Source organism: Saccostrea cucullata, unplaced genomic scaffold, assembly GCF_032062105.1.
Source record: "Saccostrea cucullata isolate Sc308-1 unplaced genomic scaffold, CSIRO_AGI_Scuc_v1 ctg11266, whole genome shotgun sequence".
Classification (NCBI taxonomy): Eukaryota; Metazoa; Mollusca; class Bivalvia; order Ostreida; family Ostreidae; genus Saccostrea; species Saccostrea cuccullata.
The window spans coordinates 1-21377 of record NW_026923185.1 but is presented as its reverse complement, the minus strand read 5'-3'; the positions used below and the strand labels follow the sequence as shown (position 1 = coordinate 21377).

Sequence of the window (21377 nt, the reverse complement as noted above, 5' to 3'; positions counted from 1 at the left end):
GTGAAGCAATTTTTAAAGTTAAAACCGGGCATCGCCATTTGCGAACCTTACGATTTTAAGTCCCTCTAGTAACCCAATGACCAGGTCGGATCGACCGCCTTTGTAGATTTACATTAAATATTTTAATCTTTATTATACAATGATATGGGCCACGAGTAATTATATTCAACTTTTTCAAGCGTCTGAGTCTTTATATAGAATACAAATAATTAAGGGTGTGTTTTCCTATACACCGAAACGAAACGTGTGAAAGAAGAATGTCTTGTTCCTGGCGGGATATTTTAATTGATTTTCTTCTCTAGTAAATCGGTTTTCCTTTTACAATGGGATTTGTAATTTCCCCCCGAGAAATTACAGGAGTTAAATGGTTTAGATTTGGGAAATGCCCAATATTCCTTCAAATATATTTAACCTTTGTTTTGTATGGTGATCAATCCAAGGTTTTATTTACGTTAGCATCGCACCGAAATGTACACGAGATTAACGTAACTTTAAAACACATACATATGCACGAAATATTAAAACTTGTCACACGTATGGGGTTTAAAAACGACTGCATATGAATCAGAGTTAAAAGAATACGAGTTTAATAAAAATAAAGTTCAGAACAATTGAAAAGTTCTACGGTCAAACCAGCGTTCGTTGTATTGGTGTATTAAACACTTATTTTTTAAGCAGCGGTCATTATGGTTTAAAGGCCGATTGAAATGTACACGGATTGATTTCAGTAATCGTCTTGAGAGACTTTTATACTTGACCCTGCATCTTGTTCTAGAACTTCAACATGCCACCAAAAGGATAAAGATGGAAAACAAGTATTTCCCAAGGAAAGATGAAACCGTGTGAATTGACTTTAATTTATATCGATGGATTTGATTTTTGATTTGTGTATTGAGTGTGAAACAATAGACAAGGTCTCTTTGACAAAGAGGAATTGTGTTTCTATCACTTCGTAGTTAAAATTCCATTGTTAGTCCCTGTATGAGAGACGATTTTTATCTCCGATATGAACGAGATGCTCTTTAAATTATGGCCCGCCAGTCCCTTGACAGACGGGTGTTAGGAAGGAGAGAGAGACCTCTAGCTCTTGTTCGGTAAGTGGCTATCTTTATCTGTAGACGTGAGAAGATAATGATGAATTACAATGTTTGCTCTCAAATATCTTCTAAGACATTTCATGTATTGTCATACCTTTAAACATTTCATTAAATCCTTGCTTATCGGATGTGATTAAATAATATTGTTGCTTGGCTTCTTGCTTTCAACAATGAGATGCGAAGAAAAAGGTAGGGAACAATTTTTAATCATATTTGATTTAAAAAAAAAAAGGTGTCACATTTTGTAATGCAGAAGTATTACAGATGAAGTATTTGTTCTTTCAAGCGTATCATTAAATGTCTTAGGCTTTAACCTACATGTAGAAGTGAAATAAAAATACAACGGTATTTAATTAGATATTCTTTAATGGAACCATCTACCCAGTGGCTTTTTTATTCGTATATGTTTGAGAATTATTTATGAACAAGATCCTTTATTTACGAATATTTTAACACAATTGTGCGAGGGGAATGTGCGAACACGATGTTGTGTGCATTGAATAACAACATACATTGTTAAGATTTTGGCACGGTGCTGATCTTGTAAGTTCAATATCACTGAGGATTTGGACAGTCTTTAAATCAAATCCAAAATAATAAATTTTTCAATGAATGTAACGAAATGACTTCAAGTTATTTCAGAGACAAGTGTTTTCTTATTTTAACGTGAAATGGCCCGTTGAGAGGAATTGGACCTTTGCCACTTGTTGTACTCGTATATACATCAAACTATATATCTAGACGAAGGATATAGAAATGTGTACATGTACAAAACAGAAGCTTAACATGCCCTATGTGGATTCTGTATAGATTACTTCAAACTGAGGTTCTGTTGAGAGGCCTTCAGACCCCTCAGTATACACCTGAACAAGCCTCTTAAGATGGCTCTTAAAGTCGGCAATGTTTGTTCACTCATTTAGATAAATCTCCGGAATAATAACTCGAGAGAAGAGAATTTGACGAAAATGATTAATTGTCCTTAAGTTTATACAGTAAAATCGATAATGTTGTTTGCTGTTGGACAGACAGACAATTGTAGATTAGAAACCAACACTTGTTCATTTTAATTGCTGATCACACCGGGTTATTTGGGCGGCTTTTCTTCTTTTGGTTCAACTATATTTATGTAAAAATAACAAGCAAAGTTTTGATACCCAAAAATTATTTTATTTTTCTTTAGGATAAATGTGGTAAAAAGAGAGAAATGGGAAAGAAGTTTGATATTATGTACATGGTAACTGCAAAGTGAACAATCAGTTACCTGTATACGATTTATGACAACCTATGTGTACAAATCTTCTGTAGAGTTATTTGCCTTCTTTTGAAGATAAGTGTAAAATCAGATGGAACATTAATCACCTCTAACCCTCTGTAAGATGTTTTCGGAACTTAATGTGTGAAGATTAGTGAAAATCCCACGATTACTTTTCAACATACGTAAACTAATAATGTATCTCGGCAACTTGAACACGTTTTCTAACCACGAGGGTTGACCATTCGAAAATATTATTTGTTTAGGAATGATTCATGGAGCCAATTTAATATGTTTTAGTACATAATGCTTGTCAGAATTTCACTCCACTTCACTCAAAAATTGTTAAATACTGTACTCTAAGGCAATAATTACAGGATTGTGCATGGTCAACATTTACCTCAAAACTCCTACCAGTATTAAAGTAAATTTTTCGTACAGGATTAATCTTATTTGCTGTAAAATATATTTTGCTATTTTTCACCCACAACCAACTCCCATGTGAAAATAATTTTTTTCTCTAAAGAAGATTGGTAACTTAAAATTTTTCACAGTTATTTCAATGGTGCCCGAGTTTCTGATGAACAAAACAAAAACCTGTAAGCTGCACGAATATTCAAAGATGTGAATGTTTCATTTAATCATGGTCATTCAGGCAATTATGGTGAAAAAAAAATCCATCGAATATTATTTTTTTTTATGTAGTTATTGATATACTTTCTTGCTAAATAAATTTTTTATTGTGCAAATAGCCACAGTAATTAGAGGAATGCTCTCAGCTAGGCAAAGGGATCAACCGTGAGTATTTCTGTGGAGATCACGTGACAAGTCTGTGCCAGTGTTCTGGAAATTAGTGCTGCTTTGGTGATGTGCTTTAATAGGAAATGCACACTCTAGAAGGTTGTGTATATTGCTTCTCATCCAACGCTTCATGAAAATTAGGCAAGGAAAACAGTTTTTGTCTCGTGGATTAGCATACGGCCTAGATAATGACTTTAAAAACTCAATGCAATTTTTTTTCTTTCAAAAATAACAGTTCAATGAAATAATCAGATAAGATATAAACTCTAATTTGAAAGTTCGTGACACGAATTACAAAGCATCACGCGATTCTTTAATTGAAAAACGTTGTTATTTTATGCTTTTAATTTGGTGTGAGGATTTGGTTTTAAAACGAATAATTGTAGAACACATTTCTGTGTCCTTAAAAATCTCTGGCAGTAAGAATAAAATATCTGACACACGGAAAAAGGCTCTTGCAGGCAATGCGGACAGTGAGTGTTTTTATGCCATAGTAAAATTCCTAATGAAAGTCAATTTGTGTGCAGAGGACACAGAGGAACGTTAAGTTTTTATCTCTGAAGATTTCTGTTGTGTGGTTTGTGGGAGTAGTTTTTTTTAATTTGCATTTGGTTTTTTTAACGGCAAAACCTTTTGATTGGATGGTTTTTGAATATCGACTATTACCAGTATTTCTGTTTAACATTCGTTTCTCTGGAATTTGTAACTAACCACTGATTGTTTCAATTCATACACGGTGTAAAAATAAAAAAAAATATATTATAGAGTAAAACATAAAATAGCATAGAGTAGAAATTAAAATATCACAGCATTTTCATCTTTACAGGAAAACTCCAAAGTTTCAGCGACTGAATGGATGGGATCTACCGTATGAAAATGAATCTCTTGGTAAGCGCATATACATGTACGTATTTCTTTGTCAATTCAGTAAATAAAATATTGTATTGGCTTAAATGTAATTTTTTTACTGGAATTTCAGATATCGTGGCTTGGACAAGTTTACAAACTGCCCTACACTCAAAGAAAGGTAAGTCTGGATCTTGTTTTTGGAGTTTGGCAAAGGAAACTGTTGTTATAACTAAAAATAAATATATATTACTGTATGTAATAGAGCCAATCGCAGACTTTGGTCAGATTATGTGAAAAAACGAAGCTACTAACCCATTTACAGGATGCATAAGGAGTCACAAGGATAATTATGTTTCATGTTAAAACATTTTCAATGGAAACACAGGTATAAACAAACAAAAATGGACAGATGGAATGGCCGTCGGTATCTTTGTTGTTATCTTAAAGGCAAACAAAAATTTATAATTTCATATTTTCAGACCGAAAGAAGTCAAAAATATCAACAGAAGACTTAACTTACAGACATGTACCAAACTACCGGTGTTCAGCTCTGGAAAACTCGACAGAGTTCGAAAGACATAGTCTTCACGCCAGACTCTTCATAAAAGAAAAGTCTTTGTCGGAGCAGACGATAGTTAAACCCATAAGGCGGTCAAAAACTACACTCACACTCACCAATGTACGCTCAACCAATACTTTTCAACAGAGAATTGGTGAAGTGCCAGAGGAAAACTTTCAAGAAACAAAAGCAAAAGATGACATTGATGTTCTTAGCCGAGTTATTGAAAAAGAGGTGGAAAGAAAAGATGAAAATATTATAAAACGAAGCAAAAGTGTTCCGGTCCCTTACATGCCAGAACGACCCGAGAATGCCCCATCTTTCCGTCGTTTGTTGTATTACGCGCGGAAATATGGATCAAACGATGACGGGGTCTTAGATGAGGAGGACGAGGGTTATGGATCGAAAACCCCGAGTGCTGAGGACAAAGACGTAACAAGCTTGTTTGATGGTTTTTCAGGGCGACGTTTTCTAGAAAAACCATTGGACAGTGACGGAAATGCGGAGAGGAAGTTTGCAAAATTCTCATATACGCATCAAATACCAAAGGCAACATCTCTTTTTGAAGAGTCAGAGGACGAGAAAGCTCGAAAGAATAGTGAACGTGACGTTAGGTTGTACAAAAATGGATACATAGAAGAGAGAGATAAATCCACGGTTAGGAAAATGTTAAATAGGTCTCATACTAGTATTGGTCATTATGAGAGTAGTACGTTTTGTGCTATTGAGGACTTAAAACCAGCCATTGTCCTCAGAAAAATTTCGATCCAAAACGCACAGGAAGATAAAGCATCTTCTAGTGAACAACCAAACAGTCAAACTGAAAAGAAATCTTTCTATGAGCCCCATAAAACTATAGTGAGACAAAATTCTTTTGCTCAGAATCAAAGTGATAGAGCACAGTACCCGGTGTATTGCACTAGCCCTGAGTTTAAATTTGCACATTTGCCACAGCAAAGGCCGTCATCGAAAAAACAGCAAAGAGAAAGTAATCCATCATCTAATGGCAAGAAAAGCAAAATTGAGTCTGCAAGAAAATTGAGGACGCCTAATTTAGACTTGTATAGGGCTCACACGAGTGTTTGCATGCCGATTGGAGACTTGTTACCGGCTGTTGATAGAAGTCTTCGCAAAGGAAACGCTTCTAAATCAAAACAAAATGCTCAAATTTCACAATCCATGCCGGACTCATTGGACACAATTTTATCTGTTCGCAAATCGTACGATGAAGTACAGCAAGCGGGTCTAGATTATATAATGAACAAGCAAAGCAAGGTAATTATTGGATTATAAAACTTTGTCTATTGTAATTATAAAAAAATGATTCCATTTATCAGAATATATCCAAAGATTACTGTAAATTTTCTATTACAAAGGGAATGGTAACACCCACTTTCCGAAATTCAAACTCGACGACAAGTTTAGATTCATCGACAACCATCAAATCAACGTCAGATAAAGGTGGAAAAGGTCAATACAATACACCACCCAGAATAAGCCTAGTAAGTCAACATGAAAAAGGGGTTTCAACTCAACGTGAGCAAGGGGCATTTGTGAGCACATCTTATCTAAAATCATATTTCTTCGCAAACTTTGCATTTATTCTATTTAAAAATTACATTGAATCAGACTTGACACAAAGCTTCCTTGGATGTAAAAGATGACCTAAATTGTGACATGTACTGTCTTTAATTTATAGTTAATAATTTTTAAATAGTGAATTTTTCCTTCTTCTAACGAACCGCTGGATTAGAAAGAAAATGTTATGAAAATATCATGGCAAATTTACACAAATCGTGGTCAGCAGGCAAGGACTAAGATGGAACTTGGAAGTTTGAAATTTAAGGTATTCAATCCCTAATGGGAACAAATTCAATAAAATTGAATACACAACAGATATGTAGGCATTGGTATATTTAGACACAATTCATATTTATTACTATAAGCATGTATAGTGGGATGTGTCCTAATTTATGACCTTGAATTTTAGTAAGAATTATCTCCCCCTTTTTTAATTAATAAAAAAAATCAATTTAAAAAATTTTAGCCGGTAAAAAAAATGTTTTCAATTGTCATCCTATTTTCAATGTTTCAATGCATCTTTCCACCACAGTATTTCCTGATATTCAAATTATTTGAATTTTTATTTAAAAAAACGCTTTTCCCCATAGACTTCAATGCAAACTTTGTTAATTAACTACTGCTTAATTAATGAAATTTTTGAAACTTTCTCGCGGGCAGTCCTTTTCCACTATAAAATGCTTTTATATATCAGAGTATTATGTACTTGACGGACATTTAAGGGTGAGAATTTGGTCCTATTAGGGATGGAAATCCTTAAAAACATTAATGGGAAAATCGTTTTCTTAAGATCCGAGCAGTCAAATTGATATACACGTACAACTATTTCCACAGTGAGAGTTAATGGCCCCTGGACTCAAGAAAGTAAAAATATATAAAAACAGGTTCAGTCAAAATTTCATATCTAACTAGAGGTACCGTGAGCAATGAGCTCACTAAATGATACCCCCGCCTCCCATATGAATATAATGGCAGTGTCCATGTTTTGCTCTGGAATATTCAAAATATATGTCAGATTAAAAAGTAAAATAGGCGTTGCACAATGGCAATATGTAATAAAGATTTTGTGAAAGTTTCACCAAATTTCCTTCAGTGGTATGAGAGGAGTTGCGGATAAGCGTAACAGACGGACGGACATACCGATTACTATATACCCTCCTCCTTTTCAAGCGGGGGATATAATAAGCTTTTGATAATCAAACAAAATGTACATACATGTAAAATGTTTGAAAAATGTATATTGAAAAAAAAACAACCGTCATTTTAAAAAAAATGTAGACTTCGATTTTCACAATATTCAATATTTATCTTAATCATATAAGGGGATTTCATGAGTTGGTTTATTATCATGAGTTCAATTTATTTACATATTATTTAGAAAGATAAACATACTTTAGTGAGCATTATTGCCATATGATACGCCACTTGATCTCGTTAAGATTGAGAAAATACTGTCAATATATATAACAAGTGAAAATATTCAAGTTTTTCCAGATTTTTTTTACTTGGTTATAATATTTGTAATTTTCCTGAAGGATGACTTTGCATCAGTTTCCTCCCTTTCCACATCCAGAGAGGAGGCCAAGCCAAAACAAAACACGACAAACGCTACCAACACCAAGACGAGAGAAGGGTAAGTGACGGCTAATGAGTAAATCAAGTAATTAATTAATAATTATCTGTAACTTTTTATCATCCCATCACTTAATTGTCACAAGAGCAAATACATGTAATATGGTAGAGCATCTATATTTTTAAAAGGTGCAAAATTGGTCACAGAAACCTTTAAACATTTAGCTTATTTTAAACAACTATCTAAAAAGTTTGTTTTATTAAAAGCTTGTAGATGAGATTAACATTTAACCATAATAAGAGTACATGTACTTCACATTGTGGTTGCACAAACAACTGTTTTTCTTATTTTTAACCAACCCAGGGTACCCTCTTTGGCACTAAGCATGTCGGGTATTGATATTGAAATAAAACATGGAATCCTTGATAAAAACGTCAATGCCATTGGGAAGTATGTCACTAGTCAGCTAGCTTTGTCTGCTTTGGTGGTAGTTTTCTGTGTTTGTGTCGTTCTACATGTAGACATGTTGTTAGCATTACAAAAGTATTATCTGCTACATGAAAATGATAGACCCAAGTCACATTTCATCCACATCGTTTATAAGGTAAAAAGTTGGTTTCATGTTTCAAACAAACATTTCAGTTCAAGAATTACATCTGTAGATTTCTTTAAACAAGAAGATGCCCGAAAAAATATTATAGCATCATTTGTTTTTATTCGTTGAAATTCTGAATTTTATAGATTTACAGATATGTATTGGTAAAAGAATCTTTTTGTAATCGGTCAGTGTTCATTTTCTTCACCTTTTATAACTCATCTGAGTAAAAAAGTGAACTTATATGAAAATATCACATTTGTCCTTCGTCTGTTTGTTTGCTATCTGTAAAATTTCTTACATTTTCGACTTCTTTTCCAGAACCACTGGGCAAAGTTCAAGTAGACTTGTCAGAAAGTAGTTTTTTATGAAGGATTCAAACGAAGAGCCGGGTTCTCTTTCAAACGGAGACATTTTAAGAATAAGTGAAAATTGGATCGTTTCTTATAAATTTTCTTCTCAGGAAGCACTTGGTCAGAAAAAACAAAACTTTTAAGTAGTGCAGATTTAAATTTGTTTAAATCAGAACCTGGTTTGTTTGATGGGGGCCACGATGGAAAATCTTTCTTTTTTTCCATTGGAATACATATGAAAAGGTTGTCAATAATATCCTTCTCTAAATCATGATGAGTGGTATTGATTAGGAAGTATCTTTTATTAGAATTATAGATTCATATTTGTTTAAATAATGACTTCTAGGTGTTGGGTCGAGTCAAAGTGGGAGATGAAAGTTTTACTAAAGTAAAAAATCGAACAAAAAAAAGTTCTCAGGAACAGCCAAGCTTTGTTTAGTCATATTTATGCAAAGATATCCTCAGATAGTGTTCAATTAATTGCCCCCAGGGGCTTATTGGGGATACAATGTGGTATCAAAGTTTTTCATATAATTTATGTGGAAAAATCTTTAAGAATACTTTTTTAAGAACAGCAGAGTCATGTTGTGTTGTATTAATATGAAAACATCCTCAGGAAGTGAAGATTTAAGTTTAAATTAAGGCCCCTGGGGATAGAGGTGAATCAGAATTGAACATACGAATATATTTGATTATGCGTTGTCCTAAGGTCAAATTTAAAACTTTTTGAAAAGAAAACTCAAATATGATTTTTTTTTTCAATGCTGCTCACTTGAAGGGAGAAAAAGTGATTTAATTTCCGAAAACTTTTCTTCATTAAGTTTTCTTTATGTAGAATGTGGGTAGAGGTTTATGAAGTACTTTTAGCTTACTCTCTTTGCTTCTATGTCAGAGAAAATTCTCTTATCTATACTGAATTGCTAAGTTTATACTTGAATTGTATTTTTACCTAGATCCATTATCCTATAGATGTAGAAGCGCTTTGCAGGGTAATATCTATACTCACTAGCGGCGCATTCAGCATTTATCGATATTTAATCTTAGGTATCATGAATGACCATTTTTCTTGCAGTCATATATCACCAGGTCGCCGTAGAATTGGTATTTGGCATAAAGATTACCGACGCTCATTGGAACAAAGAGGCATCAATTTTTTTTCTCCAAAACTTTTGTTGAAAATCCCGTCTCGACATATGAGTTCAAAATTAACATCTGTTCACTTACTTGTTTACTAACATGAATGTTCTCGGTTTTAATCTAACAATTCCCCCTATACTACATACTCCCTTTGATTTATATTTGTGTGTTTTGCAACAAAGGAGAGAAGTTTAAAATTCATTGATTTTAAGTTTTTGATGACCATTTTATTTATTTTTTTTTGTCGATGAATCGCTCCTCATATTTAAAGTATTTATAATTACATGTAAGATAAAGAATCAGTTGCCATGAAATATAACACCCGACCAAATATATATTGAAACTATATTCGAACAAAATCAGGATTTGTTTACTTGGGCAGACATAGAAAGACTAAGGAGTGACTTATTTTAAATTACCGTATAAGTGGAAATTTGAGCGAGACGCAAATTTAGCGATTTGTCCTTCAAAATTGGCATTTTATTTTTAGCAAGATGTGATTTTAGCGATTTTAAATAGCACACATAAGAAGCTAAAACAAATAAAGCGCATTTAATTTTTAGCGATATTCAATATTAGCGATCTTGGCACCCTCGCTAATAATGCCAAAATTAAATCCTCGCTAAAAATTCTACTTATACGGTAAGTATATTTTAGTAAATGCAGTTGCCGTTTTTCACATAAATTATTTGTAATTTCTAAGGGTGGAATGTAAAATGATTGTTATCATGTTTCCATTAGTAAGCTGCTAAACTTTTCTTTCTAATCATTTTTGTTTAGTGAATGATATTCTCATAAAACAATGCTTTATACTGCTGAATACAGGACATTATTAGAATTCGACGTTTACAACATATTCTATATATTTCAGGGTTCGCTTTACCGCCCATCCCGACAAAGACACGAAAAAGAAACTTCGTGACGCCTTCTCCAGATTTTACAATAAACAGCCCTACGGGGCTAGTCCTTCAAACAAAAACTGGACGGAGGAGTTGAAATTCATGTGGAACAAATAACTTCATCAACGTTATAAATGTCTTTCATTTTTGAATCTCGATTTAATGTACATAATTATATTAATAATTTATTATTAGTTTGTATGGGTCAGAGGTTCAGATATGCTTTTTTGATCAAACTGGATTATTGCTTCACAACATATTAGCTCACTTGAGTAGAAAACTCAAGAGAGCTTTTTTGATCACAATTTGCTCGGCGTTCGTATTTCAGTCCGTCTGTCTACAAACGGTTCACATTTTAAATTCTTCTAAAGAACTGCTTGGCCATTTTCAATCAAACTTACCAAAAAGGATTCAAGTTTCTTCAAATGAAGATCTGCATCTGTTTCATGGGGAGGTAATTAGGAATTAGTTAAAAGCTAAAGACTTCTTTAGAAAATATTTACCTTTAATAAAACAGTTACGTCTGTTCAAATCAATTTAATTTCAATCTTAGAAACCATTCCTGAATATGTTACCAATTTATTCTTCATTTAATAATGAACAATTTTAATACTTGATATCAATCGATTATTAAAGAATTACAAATCATCCAATTGTACCAATAACCGATCATGAAATAAAACCCATTACCCATAATTAACCAGCCATAAATGGCGACCAACGTGATATATTAGTGTTCAGAGGAAAAATCTTTTTTTAAAAATTCTCAAAAACAGTCACGTCAATATAGAAGTGTCCTTGGGTAGTGTAGAATCACGTTTGTTTCATATCATTTCCTCTCAACTCCAGTTTTCTATTTAAACTTTTCAGTACTGAACTTATTTCTGATTTTTCCCTTTCCAAAGTACGTGTACTAGTATTTAAGGCCACGAAAGATAAAACCTGATAAAATTGAATCAGATTATTAATTCATTTGAGAATATTGCTAGAAATGACAATTGTTTGTGATCGATAATTTTCCTATCGTTAATAGACTAGAGACATTTTTTACTATTCTGACCGTCGTCAGACTCATTCAAAGTATATAAAAAAATATCAGTATTCAGTCTCATATAGTATCTATCAGGTATTTTCTGCCCTTTATAAACATAAAATTTGATTATTTTTTTCGATTTGCAATTTTGTGAACAAACTAGAATCTACACTACCTGAGGATGGTTCCCTATAAATATCACTAAGCATGGCTTTGAAGTACTTGAAAAGAATTTTTTTCGATTTGCAATTTTCTAAGAAGTTTAATTTGATCAAACCATGGTCCATTTTTGTACGATGACAATATTGGTGCTACTGTAGGATATCCACATTTTGCTTTGAACGCCATGTTTTAGAAATACAATGTAGATTAGCACATAGACCTCTGATCCATTTTACTTTATTATTTTTGTACATAATAAATTATTTATTTATATATTTATATAAAGTGTTGAGTTTATTTTGCAGAACTGAAATCTAAAAAGAGTTATAAAAGTACTAGCTTTATGAACTTTAAAGTAATTACTATTGTTATGGGTCAGAATAACCCTAAATGCCAGCAAAGATCAATCACACAGTTTAAACTTAACAATAATTTATTTACAGTAATATATAATACGTATATGAAACATAAAGTACAAACTTAGCAAGAATCTAAAAATACATACATCAGAGTGTCCGTTGCTGCACACAATGTCCCAGTGAAAATATATCCCAGTTATATCTCAATAGTGCTTATACTACAAAGTATATCTATGCATCGAATTGACAGGGTATTTATACAGTATTATAAATCTAGAATATTCTAGAAATTGTAAATACATGATATTCCTGGAAAGTTCTAGACATAAACAAAGTTCAAGAATGTTCTAGAAAAAATGACCAAACATATTGACCACTCTGGAATGCTCAAGAAACTTAATGTTACTAATAATATACAAGATGAAACAATACACATCTCACAACACCTCCCCCCTTAAAAAGTTTGAATGTCAATGAAAACTTATATTATTAAAACATAGGTACATTAATACAAAATCTAGTATGTTTACGATACTCTTGACAAGGCATCTGCTATAACATTGTCTTTGCCTTTGATATGTTTAATTGTTATGTTGTATTCTTGTAACAACAAACTCCATCTAGTCAGTCTTTGATTCTTGTTTGACAATTTATGCAAAAATGTCAGGGGGTTGTGATCCGTATATACAAAAATTGGATGCAAAGTAACATTCAGATAAACATCAAAATGCTGTAAGGCTAACAACAAAGCAAGGCATTCCTTTTCAATGGAATACTTTTGTTGACATTTTGTAAGTTTCTTTGAAAAATAAGAAACAACTCTATCTACCTTATCACTATGTTCTTGAAACAAAGCTGCCCCGATTCCAACATCACTAGCGTCAACAGTAAGCTTAAATTGCTTAGAAAAATCTGGAGTTGACAGAACTGGGTTGCTCATAAGGACAGATTTGATTTTATGAAAGGATTTTTCACAGTCTTTTGTCCATTCAAAGTTAACCCTCTTCTGCAAAAGATTTGTAAGCGGACTAACTACTGAGGAAAAATTTGGACAAAATTTTCTGTAAAACCCAGCCATGCCCAAAAACCTCATCAACTCTTTCTTGTTTGTAGGAATCGGGAACTTTGCAATAGCTTCCACTTTAGCCATAATTGGTGTAACATAACCTTGACCTACTTTATGACCTAAATACTCTACATAAGCATGACAAAATTCGCTCTTCTCAAGGTTCACAGTTTAGTTTGCTTTAGCTAAAATGTCAAATAAAGCACGCATGATTCGGATATGTTCGTCCCATGTGTTGCTGTATATGATGACATCATCAATGTAGGCCTCGCAACCCTCGAGGTTTTGAAGAAGGGAGTGAATCATCCTTTGGAATGTAGCCGGTGCGTTTTTCATGCCAAAAGGCATTACTTTATACTGGTAAAGTCCATCTGGTGTAGCAAAAGCAGATATTTCTTTTGCTCTTTCTGTTAACGGTACTTGCCAGTAGCCTTTCAACAGGTCAAATTTACTGACAAATTTCGCGTTTCTAATGTTGTCAATACAGTCATCGATTCTAGGTATTGGATATGAATCGGTTTTGGTAACAGAATTCACCTTTCTAAAGTCTGTACATAATCGGTACGAACCGTCCTGTTTTGGTACAAGAATACACGGTGAGCTCCAATCACTTTTACTAGGTTCAACAATGTCATTGTCCAACATGTACTGCACTTCCCTTCTTAGGTACTGCAATTTTATTGGATTGAGACGGTACGGATGTTGTTTGATAGGCAGAGCGTCGCCAACTATAACATCATGACAAGCTGCATTAGCTTTCTTTGGAACATCCGAGAAGATTTGATGGTACTCATTCATCAAGTTTTTAACTTGTTCTTTTTGGTGAATGTTCAAATGTCCAAGTTTGGCATCAAAATCAGCCAAAATTTCTGAGTTTTTCAAGCGGACACTCTGATTACAATCTTTCTCATTCATCTCTACACTCGTATCACTCTCAATACAATTTTGAACAGTCTTAGCGTTGGCTAAAGTGGAAACTGGTTTTACAGAATTTCGGTCACACCTTTCAAAATACTCTTTTAACATGTTAATGTGACAAACCCGTTTCTCTTTACGTCGACCTGGTGTCTTAACCACATAGTTTACATCACTGATCTTGCTTTCAATTTCATAAGGGCCATAAAATTTGGCCTGTAAAGGATGACCAGGAATAGGTAAAAATACAAGAACCTTATCACCTGGCTTAAACACCCTATTTCTGGCATCTTTGTCATACCACATTTTCATTTTCATCTGAGAACTCTTCAAATTTTCTTGTGCTAATTTACAAGCATTGTAAAGTTTTTCTTTGAAATCAGACACATAATCTAAAAGATTAAGATCACTAGTCTCAGTCAGCCACTTTTCCTTCAACAATTTCAAAGGACCTCTAACTGTATGACCGAACACCAATTCAAAAGGACTGAACCCAAGAGACTCCTGGACTGCTTCTCGTGCAGCAAATAGTACAAGATGAACCCCTTCATCCCAGTCTTTCTCATACTGGTAACAATAGGTCTTCAGCATTGTTTTTAGGGTTTGATGAAAACGTTCTAGCGCTCCCTGGGACTCAGGATGATAAGCAGTTGATCTATACTGCCTAATACCCAACTCATGCATGACTTGCTGGAACAACCCCGACATAAAATTTGAGCCTTGATCCGACTGAATTGCCTTGGGTGCTCCTACAAAACTGAAAAACTTGGTTAGGGCCTTAACTATGCTCTTTGCCTTTATATTCCTAAGAGGTATGGCTTCAGGAAACCGAGTGGATGTACACATAATGGTAAGCAAATACTGGTTTCCAGATCTTGTCCTAGGCAAAGGTCCTACACAATCCACCAACACTCGACTAAACGGTTCTTCAAAAGCTGGAATGGGTTGGAGAGGAGCAGATGGTATCTTCTGATTTGGTTTACCTACCATCTGACAGACATGGCATGACTTGCAAAACTTCGAAACATCCTTTCTTAGCTTAGGCCAATAAAAATGACTCAAAATCCTGTTATAAGTCTTATTGATACCTAAATGACCAGCCATAGGTGTATCGTGAGCTAAACTCATGACATCTCGACGATAAGCAGCTGGGACCACTATCTGGTGAACAACACGCCACACTTCATCTGGAGAAGCGTCAGGTGGTCGCCATTTTCGCATAAGGATGCCATCTTTCATATAGAAGCATTCTCCAACTTTAGTAGCCTCTTCTGGTGGAAGTGCCCTCTTACTAAGTTGAATGATATCTGGGTCTTTATGTTGTTCAGAGAGTAAACGTTCTCGGCTGAGGATGTCCTTGCCTTGGCTAACTAGTGGATGCAACTCATCATCCTCACCACCAAATTTTGGTAACAGTTCTTTCTTCTCTTGCTTCTTGATATTGTGTGGTTCCATGCTTGTTTGAGTGCCATCAAGGTCAGATAAGAAAGTGTCATTCAAATCAATATCAACAGAAGAATTCGTCTCGTCAAAGGCTTGAGTATGGTCTGCCTCCATTTCTCGTCTTCTGGCCATCGCTCTAGTAACAGCACAGGCTGGATAAATGTCATCATCTTCATCATCGCACATGACATCTGGAGTGATTTTCTCACAAACTATAGGATCTGGTACAACTTTTCCACCAGCTAAATCGTTGCCTAGCAACAAAGAAATGCCTGGAACAGGAAGAGTAGGTCGAACACCTACGATAACAGGTCCAGTAACTAAATCTGACTTCAAACTAATTCTATGCAGGGGAACATCAATGACGCCTAGCTCCACACCCTGTAATAAAACTGACCCACCAGTAGAAGTCTGCTCAGACAAAGGAAGCACGCCCTCTAACAATAACGTCTGTGCAGCACCAGTATCTCTCAAAATCTGGACAGGTTTTATTTCGCTAGAGTCACCGAGTGAAACAAATCCCTGAGACATAAAGGGCTTATAATCCTCCATAGAATCAATAGAACTGGACTGTGAACCCTGGACATCAGGAGTGTCAGAACAAATCGAAACTAAGGCTTCTCTATCTCCTCTAACTGCCGCACAAGCATGTGGTTGAGTTTTATCAAAGTCATTTTTTCTCTTAAGTTTAAAGCATTCACTGATCAGATGACCTTTTTTCTTACAATAACTACAAGTAGGAAGCGACCCTATTCCAGAAGATCCTTCAAAACGTCCTGGACCGGACTTAGAACCACCTTGGGATGGAGACTGGGAACTTGTGAAAGACTGAGACCCTGAACCACTCTTTTTATATGTGTCTGAATTTGTAGAATTACTGCTAGTCTGAGATCTTGATACAAAATTCTTTTTATGAGACAGAGCATAAGTATCAGATATGACTGCTGCCTCTTCAAGAGTTTTAACATTCTTATCTTCTAGATGTGTTTTCAAATCTTGAGTAACACATTCCTTAAACTCTTCTACCAGGATGACTTGGCGCAAATTAGCAAAAGTTTTATCAAGTTTCTTAGATCTAAACCAGTGATCGAATAAATCTTCTTTCTCTCGTGAAAATTCAACAAATGTTTGATTATCAAACTTTCTATGCTTTCTGAACTTTTGTCTATACGCTTCAGGTACTAATTCATAGGCTTTTAATATTGCTGCTTTGACCTTCTCATAGTCTGAACTCTCAACTACCCCTAGTGCAGAGTATACCTCAGCCGCTTTTCCAGCCAGTACACTTTGTAACATTGTTGACCAAACGTGTTGTGGCCATTTAAGATTTTCTGCGACTTTTTCGAATTGGGGAAAATACTTGTCTACAGATTTTTCTTGAAATTTCGGAACTAACCTAATATTTTTTGCTGCATCAAATTCATTCTTGACAAATGAGGGTTCTGGTTTATGCTGTAATCTTAATTTCTCTAACTCAAAGTGCTCTTGTCTTTCTAATTTGTCTAATTCAAATTTCCGTTCACGCTCTCGTTCTTCTCTTTCTCTTTCTCTGTCTCTTTCTCGCTCTTCTCTTTCTAATTTTTCTCTTTCTAATCGCATTTTCTCTAACTCTAATTGAAACTGATAGTCTGCCATTTTATAAGAGCCTAACTCTGATCTAACTGTATATTCTGGAAGATCGTATTTTTCAAAGATGTTTTCATCTACTAGTTTGTTTGCAACCTTAATTCTAATGTCTTGCTTTTTCTGAGAGGATTTAACATCTAACCCAAAATGCAAACCTAATGCGATCAAGTCATCCTTTTTTAACGTATCAAAAACCTGAACACTTGGCGAACTAAGAAAGTTTGTGACCGAAAATACCATGTTGATTTTTGCTGGCTTATAGTCAAATTTAACAATTTAATTAACAAAATTCTGACAATGAACTGCAAAAGTGCAAGAAATTCTAGATCCCGGCTTGGCCTCCAATTCTGTTATGGGTCAGAATAACCCTAAATGCCAGCAAAGATCAATCACACAGTTTAAACTTAACAATAATTTATTTACAGTAATATATAATAAGTATATGAAACATAAAGTACAAACTTAGCAAGAATCTAAAAATACATACATCAGAGTGTCCGTTGCTGCACACAATGTCCCAGTGAAAATATATCCCAGTTATATCTCAATAGTGCTTATACGACAAAGTATATCTATGCATCGAATTGACAGGGTATTTATACAGTATTATAAATCTACAATATTCTAGAAATTGTAAATACATGATATTCCTGGAAAGTTCTAGACATAAACAAAGTTCAAGAATGTTCTAGAAAAAATGACCAAACATATTGACCACTCTGGAATGCTCAAGAAACTTAATGTTACTAATAATATACAAGATGAAACAATACACATCTCACAACACTATGAAGAGAATAATTCATATAACACCAATGATGAAGGCTCTTTGGCCAATATTAGTGTCTCGGGTTGATAAAGGATGTATTATCGTAAATCGTATGTATTTTGATGTTTATTACATATTTGGATATTTTACTTGTAAAAGACCTTAATAACAACCAAACTTTATGATAAACGTGATGATTTTAACAATTCCCTTCCATATGCAGCAATATACCTTCTCTATCTGCATACGGGTTACTATCAGTTGATTCGATTCGCTAGAGCATGCTCTACGTATATGAACAATTTCTAAAACGAAGTAAATTTTTATTTGACAAACAAGTTGATGAAACAGGAATATCAGCAGTCTCGTTTAAAGTCATCATTTCGTAAGTTTTATGGTCATCATACAATAACCTTACTAGCAAATACAATTTATCATAAAGTCAAAGGCTGACTGATTTTTCATACTAAGTGGTAGGCTATTATTTACACACTGAATTGACGATGGATTTTTCCGTTATTTTCCGATCATGGTAGGTGTGACTGGTCGGCACGGGATGCTTACCCCTCTACGGCATCTGATCCCACCTTTGATGTATTGGAGGTTCGTGTTTGCTCTGATTCAATGTTGTATTGTTTATTGGCTTTTGAGCTTGAGTACTGTACATGTACGTTATATCTCCATATATTTTACATATCTAGAAATAGCATACAGAATACAATTCATCAATGAACAGGTACGATTATATGACCAGTAACTTATTTATTATAAACAAAAACGATTTTTTTTTAAATAACGAGATTTTACAAATAATATAAAAAAAGTGGGTGATTTTGTTCACGTTTTGCCTTCAAGGATATATATATATCTGTCTTTATCTGTTTTGAAGACAAAGCCAACTCTGCAGGGCCCTTTTTTCGAAATAGTTATGTCATGGTCTACAAAGGTAGTGATATAACTCATATCAGCCCAGCAGGATTCATATCATCCCTTAAACTCAGGCTCTTGTAAGGTATATGCAAAATAAACTTTATCACACATAAACTAAGTACATAACAGAGTCGTGATGTTTTTTCATATTGGTGACTTTAACAAAATATAATGCATGAAATTCTAAAATCACTCTTTCATAAGTTGCTAACGCAGAATGTGAGATTAAAAGTTCGATCCTGATGTACGTTTAGGTTATCTGCTTTTCGTATTACTTCAGCAGTGGGAAGAATATCTAAACTCTTTACTGAATTGTTTAATTTTTAATTGTTAATGTACTTTGATCCATTATTTCATAGGAGTTACGCTTTGAAAGATTATATCTAGGGCCATCAACGGTGCATTTAGCTATTTTCTATACTTAATAGGTATTATGAATTAATTAACATTTCTCTTACACTTATACATGTATCTTATCCACAAAAAAATTAATATTTGGCATAACGATCACCAACACTCATTGGAACATCATTTAGTTTTTCTCCAAAACTTAAGGTGAAAATCCTAACGTGGCAAGTAAAGACTACTTCACCGACTTTTTTTCAACATCAGTCACGGAAATGTGTTCAGGATTTATCTAGCACGTCATCTATACTGTATGTTCCTGCTGCTTCTTAAAACAAACAAAAAAAGTACAATTTCCTTTGACTGAAGTTTCTGATGACCATGATAGTTTAAACTAATATCCCTTGGGATGGGGTTTTCTTTTACCTCAACAGACGATCAATCTACAATTACATTAGATATCTAAAGACATATAATACGCATTTAAACATCTCCCAAGCTTTTATTCAAACACTAATGAAAGGATTATTAAACTTTTCCTTTCAAACTTAAAAACACTTGAATATTTGAAATATATTTCCAGCAAAATTATTTACAGAAAATATTTTACAATATAATTATTATTATTATAGCATAAATTGGTCAGGCAGTGCACGACAGTCGAGTAGTTTATGATCTGCTTGAAAAATGCTCACTTCAAGGTGAAGCAATATGTTACATGTATTAACTCAATAATTATACTTACTTATTAAAGAATTATAACTTATTATATATATAATTATATTTTTATTAAATTTAATTAGCTGATAATTTATCGAAATTGCTTGGAATTATTGATATTCTGAGAGAAAATAGCCATGAAATATACATTTACTGTTTTACATAGTATCAAACATATACATACACGTATCAGTTACCAGTATATCATCGTTCTGTTTATACATGTAAAGGAGATGGGTGAACATGACGAGAGATAAGCCCATAGTGCGACAACCATGAAGATGAAAAATTAAATCTCAATTTTATCAAAATTTTCCTCAATATTTCATCTAACATTAAAGTATACTTTATGTAAAATCTCTACAACTTGCACTAATCTCACGAAGCTTGAAGTTATTTGCCTATGAAATATTATACACACAAGAAAAAGGACAAAACGAGTCATTTTTCACACTATAACACTATTTTTCGATATGAGTGGGTCTTCTCTCCATTTTTTTTGAAAGTTACTCCTCAAAGATTGCATAAAAAGATACATATTTTTGTGTCCAAAATTATGGAGCAATGACCCACTATACCTTAAACATATAATTTTATGACTTTTCAAGAAATACTTGAAGTCCCTTAAGTCAATGGTCATATCACAAACATGATTTAAATGCCAGACCTCATCAGGACTTGTGTAGCGTAGTGGTTAACGTGCTACTCTCAATAGAGAATGCAACTCAGGATTTTTATTGCCAGGGATCGAACCAATGGCTACCACATTTTTTTTTATATATAAAAGAATAAGTTTTAACGAAAAATTTTCCTCAAAACTTTTTGTTTATCATGATTTCATAAATATCAATTATGGCAACTTTACTCTAAATACTAGATTCACAATTTGAATATGATTTTTATATATCTGAAGCTGTTGGGCTTTCTGCACGCTAAGTTCACCCATCTCCTTTCAATTGGTTGACATAAATTCGTTTTATAACACGCTGTCATCTGCACTTTGATCATATTCAGACACGGAACCCTTCAATCTTTAAATTATGATCGACACATACATGTCCATTGAGCTTTAAACAAGTTTGAACAAAATGGTAACCAGTTTATGTGCCTTTTTACGTTTTTTTCTATGGTATGAAATGCACAATAAGCATTTTGATGAAATTAAAAATGCTCCAATCCAAAAAGAAAAAAAAAAGAAGAAAAAAAACGGAAAAAAAACATTCTCATCTATAATTTGAAGAAAATTTTCCATTAATTTATAATTTTCCTTGGAAATGTTTTACTGGGTCGTGACTTTGAACTCTAGGTCCAGC

The 21377-nt window shown here is 33.7% G+C and overlaps 1 protein-coding gene across 3 annotated transcripts; it reads left to right on the top strand.

Annotated features, from left to right (window-relative positions):
- Positions 1-496: 496 nt before the first annotated feature.
- Positions 497-11195, top strand: LOC134263370 (uncharacterized). Of its 3 annotated transcripts, XR_009991251.1 has the most exons (8): positions 497-1094; positions 3977-4038; positions 4130-4177; positions 4479-5833; positions 5935-6060; positions 7675-7772; positions 9733-10217; positions 10445-10805. XR_009991251.1 is itself a non-coding variant. In XM_062745701.1 (7 exons), the coding sequence occupies exons 1-7, from the start codon at positions 1030-1032 to the stop codon at positions 10811-10813; spliced, it is 1899 nt and encodes a 632-aa protein (XP_062601685.1). In that variant the 5' UTR covers positions 497-1029; the 3' UTR covers positions 10814-11195. The 3 variants fall into 3 exon arrangements, 2 of the variants coding, with proteins under 2 accessions (XP_062601685.1, XP_062601684.1); XM_062745701.1 differs by lacking the exon at positions 9733-10217 and having other exon boundaries at positions 10669-11195; XM_062745700.1 differs by having other exon boundaries at positions 9733-10805.
- Positions 11196-21377: the final 10182 nt, after the last annotated feature.

Bases quoted from the DNA above. Each gene is read 5' to 3' on its own strand.
- LOC134263370 (XM_062745700.1), top strand. From the start codon at position 1,030: ATGGCCCGCCAGTCCCTTGACAGACGGGTGTTAGGAAGGAGAGAGAGA. The intron at 4,178-4,478 runs GTAAGTCTGGAT...TCATATTTTCAG, and splicing joins TGCCCTACACTCAAAGAAAG to ACCGAAAGAAGTCAAAAATA. The intron at 6,061-7,674 runs GTAAGTCAACAT...ATTTTCCTGAAG, and splicing joins CACCACCCAGAATAAGCCTA to GATGACTTTGCATCAGTTTC.